Source organism: Scyliorhinus torazame, chromosome 3 (assembly GCF_047496885.1).
Source record: "Scyliorhinus torazame isolate Kashiwa2021f chromosome 3, sScyTor2.1, whole genome shotgun sequence".
Classification (NCBI taxonomy): Eukaryota; Metazoa; Chordata; class Chondrichthyes; order Carcharhiniformes; family Scyliorhinidae; genus Scyliorhinus; species Scyliorhinus torazame.
The window spans coordinates 200,125,272-200,138,047 of NC_092709.1; the positions used below are offsets into that span (position 1 = coordinate 200,125,272).

At 45.0% G+C, this 12,776-nt stretch overlaps 1 protein-coding gene across 2 annotated transcripts in view; it reads left to right on the forward strand.

The window, feature by feature from the left end:
• Positions 1–12,776, forward strand: part of slain2 (SLAIN motif family, member 2) — an 87,007-nt gene that overhangs the window by 39,835 nt on the left and 34,396 nt on the right. For both annotated transcript variants that reach the window (XM_072496726.1, XM_072496727.1), the window contains exons 4-5: positions 2,739–2,900; positions 4,896–5,261. In XM_072496726.1, the coding sequence (XP_072352827.1) occupies positions 2,739–2,900; positions 4,896–5,261 (528 nt within the window). The remainder of the gene's footprint in view (positions 1–2,738; positions 2,901–4,895; positions 5,262–12,776) is intronic.

Genomic DNA, 12,776 nt, shown 5'->3' on the forward strand with positions numbered 1-12,776 from the left:
CACTGAAGGCGGTGGTCAGAGGGGAGCTGATCTCGATACAGGCCATAGGGAGAAGGTGGACCAGGCAGAGACCGACCAAGGTAAAGGAGATACTACAGATCGATAGGAGGTATGCGGAGACCCCAGAGGCAGGGCTTTTAAGGGAATGGCGGAGGCTACAGGTGGAGTTCGGCTTGTTAATCACAGGGAGGGCGGTGGAGCAGCTGAGAAAGGCGAGGGGGGCGATCTATGAGTATGGAGGGAAGGCTAGCAGAATGCTTGCACAGCAACTTAGAAAGAGGGAGGCAGCCAGGGAGATAGGGAAAGTAAATGACGGAGATGGGAACCTGGTTGGAGATTCAGCAAGGGTGAATAAGGCGTTTAGGGATTTCTGCAGTAGGCTGTACAGGTCAGAACCCCTTACGTGGCCGGAGGGGATGAGGCACTTCTTGGAGGGGCTGAATTTCCCAAAGGTGGATGGGGAGCTGGTAGAAGGGCTGGGAGCCCCGATCGGGTTGGAAGAGATAGTGGAGGGTCTGAAGGCCATGCAGTCGGGTAAAGCCCAGGGCCGGACGGGTACCCAGGGGAGTTTTATAAAACGTTCTCTGGGATATTGGGGCCGGTGTTGATGAGGATATTCAGTGAGGCAAAGGAAAGAGGGGTGCTGCCCCCGACGATGTCACAGGTCACAATTTCGCTGATTCTGAAGCGCCACAAGAACCTGAACTGTGGGTCCTACAGGCCGATATCCCTGTTGAATGTGGATGCCAAATTGCTGGCCAAAATTTTGTCCTCCAGGATTGAGGATTGTGTTCCGGATGTTATTGGGGAGGACCAGACGGGGTTTGTTAAGGGTAGGCAGTTGGTGGCCAATGTAAGAAGGTTGTTAAACGTGATCATGATGCCCTCAGAATGTAGGGAGGTGGAGATAGTGATCGCAACGGATGCAGAAAAGGCTTTTGATTGGGTAGAATGGGATTATCTGTGGGGAGGTACTGGGACGGTTTGGATTTGGGCGGGGCTTTATTGACTGTGTCAGGTTGCTGTATCAGGCTCCTGTGGCAAGCGTACGGACGAATAGGACAACATTGGACTATTTTAGACTGCACCGGGGGACGAGACTGGGATGCCCCCTCTCCCCACTGTTGTTCGTGCTAGCTAAAGAGCCATTGGCAATTGCTCTGAGAGCCTCAAGGGCGGGGGGGGGCACAGAATCTTGTTCTGTGCAGACGACCTGCTTCTGTATGTATTGGACCCAATAGAGGGGATGGAAGAAATCATGAGGATTCTAGGGGAATTTGGTCGGTTTTCGGGGTATAAGCTAAATATGGGGAAAAGTGAGATGTCTGCGGTCAAGGCGAGAGGACAGGAGAGGCGATTGGGGGAGCTGCCGTTAGATTAGTAGGGGGAAGCTTTAGGTACCTAGACATTCAAGTGGCGCAGGAATGGGACTGGCTGCATAAGTTAAATCTGGCCCGACTAGTGGACCAAATGAAGGGACGATTTTCGGAGGTGGGATACGCTTCCATTGTCACTGGCTGGGAGGGTGCAGACGGTGAAGTCCTCCCGAGATTCCTGTACCCACCAATTTCAATGTGCGCAACAAGCTCATTTACCTTGTTTCGTATTCTGCATGCATTTAGGTACAACGCTCTTAGTGCTGCGTTGGCTACCCCCTTATAATTGTCCCCTTTTTTGCTGTGCCTGAAGTTAGATTCCTTATAATTGTCCGCTTTTTTTTGATGTGCCTGAAGTTAGATTCTTGCCGCTTTTGAAAATAAGTTCCAGAATTCTTTGTTTTCCTGCATTTTTTTATTAGATAAGTTGTCAGCCAATTAGCTGTTGTCACATGCCCTGACCAGCAGCATCAAGCAAGATCAAACCTGGGCGATGAATGGCATCACAGCTTCACTAAGCATCACTTGGCAGAGCAGCAGCATGTTCTTCCACGTACCATTTACACAAATGTAATCATCAAGCGGACAGCACTTAAAATCTCAAAAGTGACCACACAGATGCACAATTTAGAGGGAACTTGATCTTGTATATTCCAGGGAATACAAATCTCGTTGAGATAATGTCCCCTCATGGTCTGACCCTTGGAATCGTCATAACGTTTCGGTAAATCGGCATTGCATTGCTTCCAAGGCAACTTTTATCCATTACATAATTCTATATTGCCATGCTCTGGAGTTTTGGGAAGATCCCTGTGCAGCTTCTGAGTGAATAAGCAGAAATTATTTGCAGTGGCATAAGGGCCAGTAACTTGGAAACATAGATGTACAAAGAACCAGAGGCAGCATAAATGTTTTATTACTGAGTTATTATCTGAAATGCACAGCATGAGGGTGCGATGAAAACCAATTCCTTAGTAACTTTCAAAAGGGAATGATAAATACTGAAAAATGAATCTATCTGGAAAGACCAGGGATGAAATGAGACTAATTGGAACCAAGTGGTTGCCACTTGTGCTGAATGATGTGCTGTTAATTCAGCAGGGGAGAAAACTAAATATTCAGTGGAATATGAGCTATCATTTTTGAGTGTCTTGCGTATCATGTCTTGATTCTGTTGCAATCTCTTGGACTTTTTTCCATTGTGCAAAATGGAAAATGAGTTGATAGACAATTCCACTGAATATTTAGCTTTCTCCCCTGCTGAATTAACTATTACTGTCATTAGTAAGAACATTGAAATGCTATTCAGCTTTTGTTAAGAAGCAAAACAAACTGGCAACTTCCTCCTCTTATCCACATTAGGTCATTTTAAAGGTTCTGTAGACCAGAATCTTCCCATTAGCCCTCCATCGTCTGTGGATAGTGAGCTAAGTACTTCAGAAGTAGATGATGATTCATTGGGATCTGGTTACAAGCTTGCTGATGTCACAGACGTGCAAATCCTAGCTCGGATGCAGGAAGAAAGTAAGTAATGAACAAATATTTAATGTAAACTCTCAACTTCCAAGTAAAAAAAGTTGGCTGAAATCAAATTTAACAATGTTTGCTATGTGACGTGTGTCTTCTAAAACCCACTTTAATGTGATGAATTCCTTCAGAGGCTGCTTCTTGTGCAGACATTTTTGTAAGAAATATTAAGTACATGGTTTTTGTTCCGCGTTTTTCTTTTGTGTTTATATTTTATTTCCTTTTGTTGTCTATTGGCACTGCTATCTGATGATTCTTCATATTCTTTCTGCATATCGCATATGCCACACGATGCAGCTGAATGAGCTTGATATTGGTGCTCAACGATTTATTGCAAAACTGTTATCTGCCAACACCCCTCAGCTGCAAACCAGAAAATTGTTTAAATAAATGATGAATACATTATGTTGCATAACAATTTCCATTTATATGGCACCTTAAAGTAAAACATCTCCAGGCAATTCATAAGACCATAATCAAAATTTTACACAAAGCCACATGAGATATTTGGCAGACGAACAAGGGCTTGGTCAAAGAGATAGGTTCAAAGGATTTTCTAAAGGAGGAAAGAGAATAGCGATATCGGGAGAGAAGTCCAGAATTCAAGGTCTTGCCAACTGAAACCACATCCACCAATGGCGCAGCAAGTAAAATCAGGCAATGTTCAAGAGACCAGAATTGGAGGAATGGAATTATCAGCAAGGTTTTGCCAGGCTGAAGGAGGTTACAGAGCTAGGATGTGTGTGTGTGTTTGGGGGGGGGGGGAGGGGGGAAAGAAGAGAGGCTATGGAAGGATTTGAAAGTAAGGATGTTAGTTTTAAAAGTGAGGATTTAGTACAGCAAGGGCCAATGTAGATCAGCGAGCACAGGAGTAATGGGTAAATGGAACTTGGTGCAAGTTGGGACATGGGCAGCAGAGTTTTGGTTGAGCTCAAATTTATGGAGTGTGGAAGATGAGAGTTGATCAGGAGTGTGTTGAAATAGTAAATTCTTGAGGTATCAAAGGATAGGATTTTGGTTATTTTGAGGAACAGCGAATTGAATAAACAAATCACTCTGAAATTGTCTGAACAATACTTTGTATTGCTAACCTTTAGCAAACTGAGCTTTGTCACTCCGATCACTGTAATTTCTAATCACTGGTTCTTGGGTAAAATTAAAATGGATTGTTTTAAATTAGTCGTGTCGTCTCTTCTCTCCCCCCCCCCCCCCCCCCCCCCCCCCCCTACTGTATTCTTCATTCCATGAAAATGTTGGGGGCGATTCTCCGATATTGAGGCCAAGTGTTCGTGCCGTCGTGAACGCCGTTGCGTTTCACAACGGTGCAAACAGGGCCCGGAAACGACCCATTCTGGCCCCCGCGAGGCTAGCACGGCGCTGGAGCGGTTCACGCGCCGCGCCAACCCACTCATGCGCTGTTGGGGGAGCCCAATCCTGCTCATGCGCAGTTGGGCCACTCCATCCTGCACATGCGCGGGGAGCATCTTACGCACGCCGGCCCCTCACCAACATGGAGCCGGTGTTCTGAGGCCGCGCGCGGAAGGAGGTAGGCCCGGCGGGGGGGGGGGGGGGAGAAGAGAGAGAGGAGAGAGGCCGGCCCGCCGTTAGGTGGGCCCCGATCGCGGGCCAGACCCCACCGGAGGCCACCCCGGTGGAGGAGACACCCCCCACAGCCCGCCGCCCGGTGTGTGGGAAGGGAGACTAACGCTCGTTATTCACATTTTTTTCATTCAGTTTAGCAGTTAGTACAAATGTAATCTGATTATGTAGGAATAAAGCATTGGTAACTCTTTATTGAGGCTTTTCTTTTGCTTATTGCCTTAATTGAAATAGTATGGTCTCGTAAATTAAAGCAGCATTCCATATCCTTTAGAGAAAATGTTCCATACTGCTGTTCAATTTTCAGAAATGTAGCATTAGACAGAATTTACTGTTCTAATAATCCTAATCATGCAATAATTCAGTTATACCTTGTACTTTTACTGCGCCTAGGTCTCAGACAGGAATATGAAGCCACTACCTCAAGGCGTAGTTCAGGTTCTTCCTGCCACTCACTGAGGCGAGGGACATTCAGTGATCAGGAGTTTGATGTTCAAAGTTTAGAAGATGAAGAAGAATGTGTTCCCCACGCTCTGCATCCTCCCCAGAACCGATTCACTCCATCTCCACGGCACACCCCTCGAGCTTCACCAAGACACTCGCCTCGGAACTCTCCACGTTCACGCTCTCCGGCTCGGAGTCTCGATTATGGGAGAGCATCTGTCTCACCTCAGCCCATGATTAGTCGTCTACAACAGCCTCGTCTCTCCCTGCAAGGCCACGCTACAGACCTCCAGTGTAATATTGTTAAAAATGAAGGCAAGTGATTGGCAGTAGAGTGGTACTGAACTTACTCGTACTGTTGCATTGATTATTAATAACATCTGACCTAAAATTTAAATCTCGTATTTGAAACTTTTTGTAAATTCACCTATTCATTCTATCAGCATTACATATTAATGGAATGTAGTTATAGATAACTAGGCTGTTTGATGTGGTGTCATAGTTTCATGGACTTCACAATGTTATAGCAGAAACGCTGGCCATTATTTTCACCAGTGCACTAGTATTTCCAAAAGTAACGAAAAACAAAGAACTGATAAATCATACCTAACAATTTAATGAGAAATCTTTTGAGGTGGTAATGGGCTAGATAGATAAAGTGGAGCCAGTAGATGTAATATATTTAGATTTCCAAAAAGCATTGGTAAGGCACTACACAAAAAGCTACTTGAGATAAGAACCCATGGTGTTGGGGATTGTGTATTATGATTGGGGCTGGTTTAGCTCAGTTGGCTAGACAGCTGGTTCGTGATGCAGAGCGAGGCCAGGTTCAATTCCCCTACCGGCTGAGGTTGTTCATGAAGGTCCGCCTTATCAATCTCCCCTCGCCTGTGGTCTGGTGATTCTCAGGTTAACTCACCACCAGTCAACTCTCCCCGTCAAAGGGGAAAGCAGCCTATTCGTACTTTGCTCTGTATTCACATGAATAAACATAGGTTTTAGTGAGGAGCTGAAGGAAATGATTCGTTTTGGGGTGTTGCTCTTTTTGACCTTAGTCTATTTGCTCTGTTTACGTCACCTTTGCTCATGAGTCGCCAGGTATCTTTATGATACCGCCACGTGGTTCAAGTTCAGGTTATGATTAATAACACAGCACACCGCTTAGTAAGGATTAAAACAACGGTCATTTATTATATACAACAAGCAATATTAATACACTAAGACTACTATCTATATAATAAACCTATCACTACTGGCCAATACTTAACTTAGGAAGAGCCCACCAGGTCAGGGAAACGAATGGCTTGTCCAATCAGATCTGGCCCGCGGGATTCAAAAGGCTGCTACAGGTCGGTGGCTTGGTGTCTCTACCGGATAGCGATCGTTGGATTCAAACTTACAGTTGCCGGTGGCTGGTCTTGCGAAGGTCTCGAGCAGGCGAAGATGAGAGAGAGAGAGATCTGAACTTGGACCCTCACTTTTATAGGGCCCAGGGGTTTCCCGCCTCCCGGGGCGGCCCTTGACCCTGAGTCCCAAGTGATTGGATCTGTCCCCAATCTCTGGGGTCAATGTGTCCAATGGTGAGACGATTCCTCGATCGGGGGGTGGTCGCTCACCTGTCTTTGTTTCAGCCACTGCAGGCACCGACAGGTCTGGCCCGGTATTCAATTGCTAATATGTTGCAATTGTTCCTGGGGATAGCCGATTTAACTGTGGATGTCTGAATAGATGGGCTGCAAACAGTCCTGAATGCAACTGCATATACCTGGGTTGATGGGCTGTTGATAGCCCTGAGTATCGATCTGGGCTAACTTCCCAGAGCCGAATATGCAATACTGTCTGCAGCTGCCTGCTTGTGTCTTAGCTGCTTTTCCCAGCAGTCTTTCGGGTTAGCCATTTTAAACTGGGTTTTAGCCAGATTAATCGGAACGCAGCCATTTAACGTGGCTACAGGGGAAATTAATGGGATTGAAGGCGGACAAATCTCCAATGTCTGGTTAGCTTCATCCCAGAGTACTGAAGGAAGTGGCCCTAGATTTGGATTTGATTTATTGGCACATGTACTGAGGTACAGTGAAAAGTATTGTTCTGCATACAGTCCAGACAGATCGTTCCATACGTGAAAAAACATAGGACATACATAAATATGCCATGTAAAATGTTAATACAGTTATAAAAGATGTAGAAAGAGGACCCGAGAGAGAGCTCAGCGAGTCACCACACTCCAGCGCCATCTTGAGCGTAGTCGATCCATTGGTGGTCATTTTCCAAAATTATTTGGACTCTGGAAGATTGGAGGGAAGCTAATGTAACCCCACTATTGAAAAAGGGAGGTTGAGAGAAAACAGGGGACTATAAACCAGTGAGCCTAATGTCGGTAGTAGGGAAGTTGGTAGAGTCCATTCTCAAGGATTTCATAGTACAGCATTTGGAAAGCAGTGGTGTAATCAGACAAAGTCCACATTGATTTACGAAAGGAAAATCATGCTTGACAAATCTATGCAAATTCTTTGATACTGTAACTAGTAGAGTTGACCAGGGAGAACCAGTGGATATGTTTTATTCAAACTTTCAGAAGGCTTTCGACAAGGTCTCACCTAGCGGATTAATATGTAAAGTTAAAGCGCATTGGATTACGGGTAATGCCTTGAGTTAGGTAAAAAGCTGGTTAGCGGTCAGGAAGCAAGAGATTGGAATAAATGGGTCTTTTTGTGATCAGCTGGCAATGACTAGTGGGGTACCGCAGGATCTGGTTTCAATTGGATTTATTGTCACGTGTACAAAGTGAAACGTATTCTGCATACAGTCCGGACAGATCATTCCATTCTTGAAAATCATAGGACATACATAAATACACAATGTAAATACATAGATACAGGCATTGGGTAAAGCATAAGAGTGCAGTACTACTCCGTAAAGACGATGTGTGAAGAGATCAGTTCAGTTCATAAATGGTTTGTTTCGGAGTCTGGCAACAGTGGGAAGAAGCTGTTTTTGAACCTGTTAGTACGTGTTCTCAGACTTTTGTATCTCCTGCCCGATTGAAGAGGGAATAACCCAGGTGAGAGGGGTTTTTGAATATGCTGACCGCTTTCCCAAGGCAGCGGGAGATGTAGACAGTCAATGGATGGAAGGCAGTTTTGCGTGATGGACTGGGCTGTGTTCATGACTCTCTGTAGTTTCTTACAGTCTGATTCTTACGGTTTCATATGGCCGAGCAGTTGCCATATCAGGTTGTGATGCAGCCAGAAAGGATGCTTTCTGTGTGTATCTGTAAAAATTTATAAGAGTCAATGTGGACATGCTGAATTTCTTTAGCTTCCTGAGGAAGTATAGGCGCTGTTGTGCTTTCTTGGTTGTAGCATCGACGTGGGTGGACCAGGACAGATTGTTGATGTGCAGACCGAGGAACTTCAAACTGCTAACCAACTACCTCAGCACCATTGATGCAGGCAGGTGTGTATGATACTTCGCTTCCTGAAGTCAATGACTAACTCCTTAGTTTTGCTGACATTGAGGGAGAGATTGTTGTCGTCCTACCACACCACTAGGTTCTCTATTTCCCTCCACTACTCTAACTCATGGCTGTTCGAGATCCGACCCACAGCGGTTGTGCCATCAGCAAACTTGTAGATGGAGTTGGAGCCAGGTTTTGTCTCAGTCATGTGTGTATAGGGAGTATAGTAGGGTGCTAAGTATGCAGCCTTATGGGGCCCTGGTATTGAGGACTATTGCGGAGGATGTGTTGTTTATCCTTACTGATTGTGATCTATGGATCAGGAAGCTGAGGACCCAGTTTCAGAGGGAGGAGCCAGGTCCTAGGTTTTGTAGTTTTCATATAAGCTTATATGCTGGGAAAAGGAGCACCGTCTTATAGTCTGGTTTTCCAAAGTGTGGTCGGGGATGATTTGGTAGGCGCCCTTTATGTTTATGTCGTAGTGGTGAAGGATGTTCGTGCCCCTGATGGGACAGGATGTGTTGGTGGAATTTTGGCAGTACACCCGTTGAGGTTGGCTGGTTGAAGACCCCAGCCACAATGAACAAGGCCACTGTATTCTGTTTCACTGTTATTTATAGCTGTGTTCTTCAAGCGCCATCTTCACCGCCGCCTGGGGTGGGGTGAAGACCATCTTGCTGATGGCAGAAGTGACCTTCTATGGAAGGTAGTATGAGCAGTACTTCACAGTCAGGCATTCCAGGTCCGGGGAGCAGTAGTTTGCCAAGATCACCATGTCCGAGCACCAGGACGAGTTAATGAGGCAAACCCCTCCACCCTTCGCTTTGTCCGATGACGCCTTGCAGTTCATCCAGTGTATTGAGAAGCCGTCAGATTATATGGCAGTCTGGCGAGGCAGGGGTGAGCCATGTCTCCGTGAAACGGAGCACACAGCAGCCTCTTACTTACTTCTGAGAGGTATGTATAGCATTAAGCTCGTCCAGCTTGTTTTTGATCACTTGGACGTTTGTAAGGAGTATGCTGGGGAGAGGAAAGTGAGATTATGTTCCAGGACTCCAACTGTTCACGTTATATATTAATGATTTGGATGTGGGAACTACATGTATTATCTCCAAAAATTGCAGATGATACAAAGTTGGGTGGGAAGGTGACATGAGTAGGATGCAGAAATGCTTCAGTGAGATTTGGGCAGGTTAAGTAAGCGGGCACATGCATGACAGATGCAGTATAATGTGGATAAATATGAGGTTATCCACTTTAGTAGCAAAAAAAGGAAGGCAGACTATTATTTGATTGGATATAAATTGAGAGAGGTGGATACTCAGTGAGATCTTGGTGTCCTCATGAATCAGTTGCTGAAAATAAGAACGCAGGTACAGCAGGCAGTAAAGAAGGTAAATGGTATGTTGGCCTTCATAACGAGAGGAGTTGAGTATAAGAATAGGTAGGTTTCATAAGGAGTTGAGTATAGGAATAGGGAGGTTTTACAACCATTGTATAGGGCATTGGTGAGGCCATACCTGGAGTATTGTGTGCAGTTTCGGTGGCCTTGTCTGAGGAAGGATGTTCTTGCTATGGAGGGTGTGCAGCAAAGGTTTACCAGGCTCATTCCTAGGATGGCGGGACCGTCATATGAGGAGAGACTAAGTTGGTTAGGGTTATATTCATTGACATTTAGAAGAGAGAGGGGGGATCTCATAACTTACAAAATTGTGACAGGATTAGACGAGGTAGATTCAGAAAGAATGTTCCAGATGTTGGGGGAGTCCAGAGCTAGGGGTCATATTTTGAGGCTAAGGGTTAAAGCTTTTAGGTCTGAGGTGAGGAGAAATGTCTTCACTTAGAGAGGGTGAATATGTGGAATTCGCTATCACAGAAAGTAGTTGAAGCCAAAATATTGTATAATTTCAAAAAGGAATTAGATGTAGTTCTTGGGACTAAAGTGATCAAGGCATATGGGGGGGCTCTCCCTCAAAGGGGAAAGCAGCCTACGGTCATCTGGGACTATGCGACTTTGCCTATTAGCATGGATAGAAGATTGGCTAACTGATAGAAGACAGAGTTGGGATAGGGGGCTTTTTCAGGGTGGCAACCTGTAACTAGTGGAGTGCCCCAGGAATCGGTGCTGAGGCCACAATTATTTACCATCTATATTAATGACTTGGATGAAGGAAGTGAATGTAACATAGCCAAGTTTGTAGATGACACAAAATAGGTAGGAGGGCAAGTGGTGAGGATGGCACAAATAGTCTACAGAGCAGCATGGTAGCACGGTGGTTAGCACTGTTGCTTCACAGCACCAGGTTCCCAGGTTCGATTCCCGGCTTGGGTCACAGTCTGTGCAGAGTCTGCGCGTTCTCCCCATTGGACATTCTGAATTCTCCCTCCGTGAACCCGAATAGGTGCCGGAATGTGGCGACTAGGGAATTTTCACAGTAACTTCATTGCAGATTATTATATACAGTTAAGTGAGAGCAAAAACTTGGCAGATTAAATGTAATATTATGTATGAAAATGTGAAGTTATGCACTTTTTGGTAGGAAGAATAAAAGAGCTCTAAGTATTGTAATACATTTATAGCATTAGTTGAGCTCCATATTATAACTAAGGATAAATGTTGAGTAATGTTTCTAAACTTTAATTAGTTAGATAAAACACAGTAAAGATAACTGGGCAGGTGATGTCTTGCAGCTATGGCATGTGGTAGTGTTAAGTAACTGAGATCCACAGCCACTATAGTAAGTGTTTGCAGTTCAGGGAACTTCAGCTTAGAGTTGATGAGCTGGAGTCTGGGCTTAAAATGTTGATGTGTCAGGGAGGGGGTAATTACCTGGACTCTTAGTTCCAGGAGGCAATCAAACCCCTTCGGAGAGGTATTTAAGATTTAATCCATGGTCAGGGTGCAAAGGTAATGAGAGTAAGTATGAGAATCCAAATGGTGATAGTGGAGGGGCCATGGCCCTTGCAGGGGTTTGATCTTGCAGTTTCAGTCGATGAGCGGGAACTGCAGGAAGGGTGAACAAACTGGCACCATTGTACAGGGGACCATTCAAGTGGGGGGTAGGAAAAAGAATGTAGCTGTTGTAGGGGACAGCGTAATTAGTGGGATCGATGCTGTTCTACAGCCCAGAATGCGAGTCTCGAAGACTGTTTTTGCCTAGTATCAGCTTTAAGGTCATCACCTCTGGGCAGAAGAGGAACTTTGTGAAGGAGAGAAAGGATCTAGTCATCATGGTCCATGTGGGATATTGACAACACAGACAGCACTAAGGGAGAGTTCAAGTTGAGGGTCTATAAGCAGCTAAAGTCTAAAAGCAAAGGTAATCCTAGAATTTACAGAGGCCATTCAGCCCATCGCGTCTGCCCGGCCTTGGAAAAAGCACCCCAGATAAGGCCACGCCTCCACCCTATTCCCGTAACCCTACCTAACCTTTTGTTCACTAAGGGGCAATTTATCATAGCCAATCCACTTAATCTGCACATCTTTGGACTGTGGGAAGAAACCGGAGCACCTGGATTTCTACCTGAACCAAAGACAAATTGGCATAGGATAAATAAGATCAGAGTTGAATGCATGGCTCAAATATTGGTATGGCAGAAATGGATTTAGATCCCTGGGATACTGGCACCAGTACTGAGAAAGGAGGGAACTGTACCGTTGGCCTTCATCTGAACCTTGCTAAGGCAATTATTCTGGTGAGTCATGTAATTAAGGTTTTAGACAAGGCTTTAAACTAAAAGAGAAAGGACTAGGCAATGGTGCAGGGTAGCGATGCAAACAATGATAACCAGAGCATGATGGAAAGAAACAGCTTACAAGTATTAGAATGCACTAGCAAATAAGGACAACAAGGAAAAATGATAAGCCAATTTTTAAAGACTGTATCTGAATATACACAGCATTCATACAAGGTGGATAAATTGATAGCACCAATAGAAATAAATGAGTATAATATCAAAGCGATTGCATAGACATGATTGGAGAGATAGTGGAGTTGTGGTAATGTCATTGAATGAGTAATCCAGAGGCCAAGCTAATGCTCTGAGGACAAGGCTTACACGGTAGCTGGTGGAATTTAAATTCAATTAATATGGAATTTAAAGATAGTCGCAATAATGGTAACTGTGACAACCATCAATTCTTGTAAAAAAATACACCTGGTCCCCCTTGGGAAGGAAATCTGCCGCCCTTGCTCAGTTTGACCGACATGTGACCCCAGACCCATAGCAATCTGGTTTACTGCCATCTGAAATGGCCTCGCAAGCCACTCGGTTCAAGGGCAATTAGGGTTCGGCAATAAGTGCTGATCCAGCCAGTGGCATCCACATCTCATGAACGAATTTTACAAAGTGACCTGGGCTGAGACCTGAAC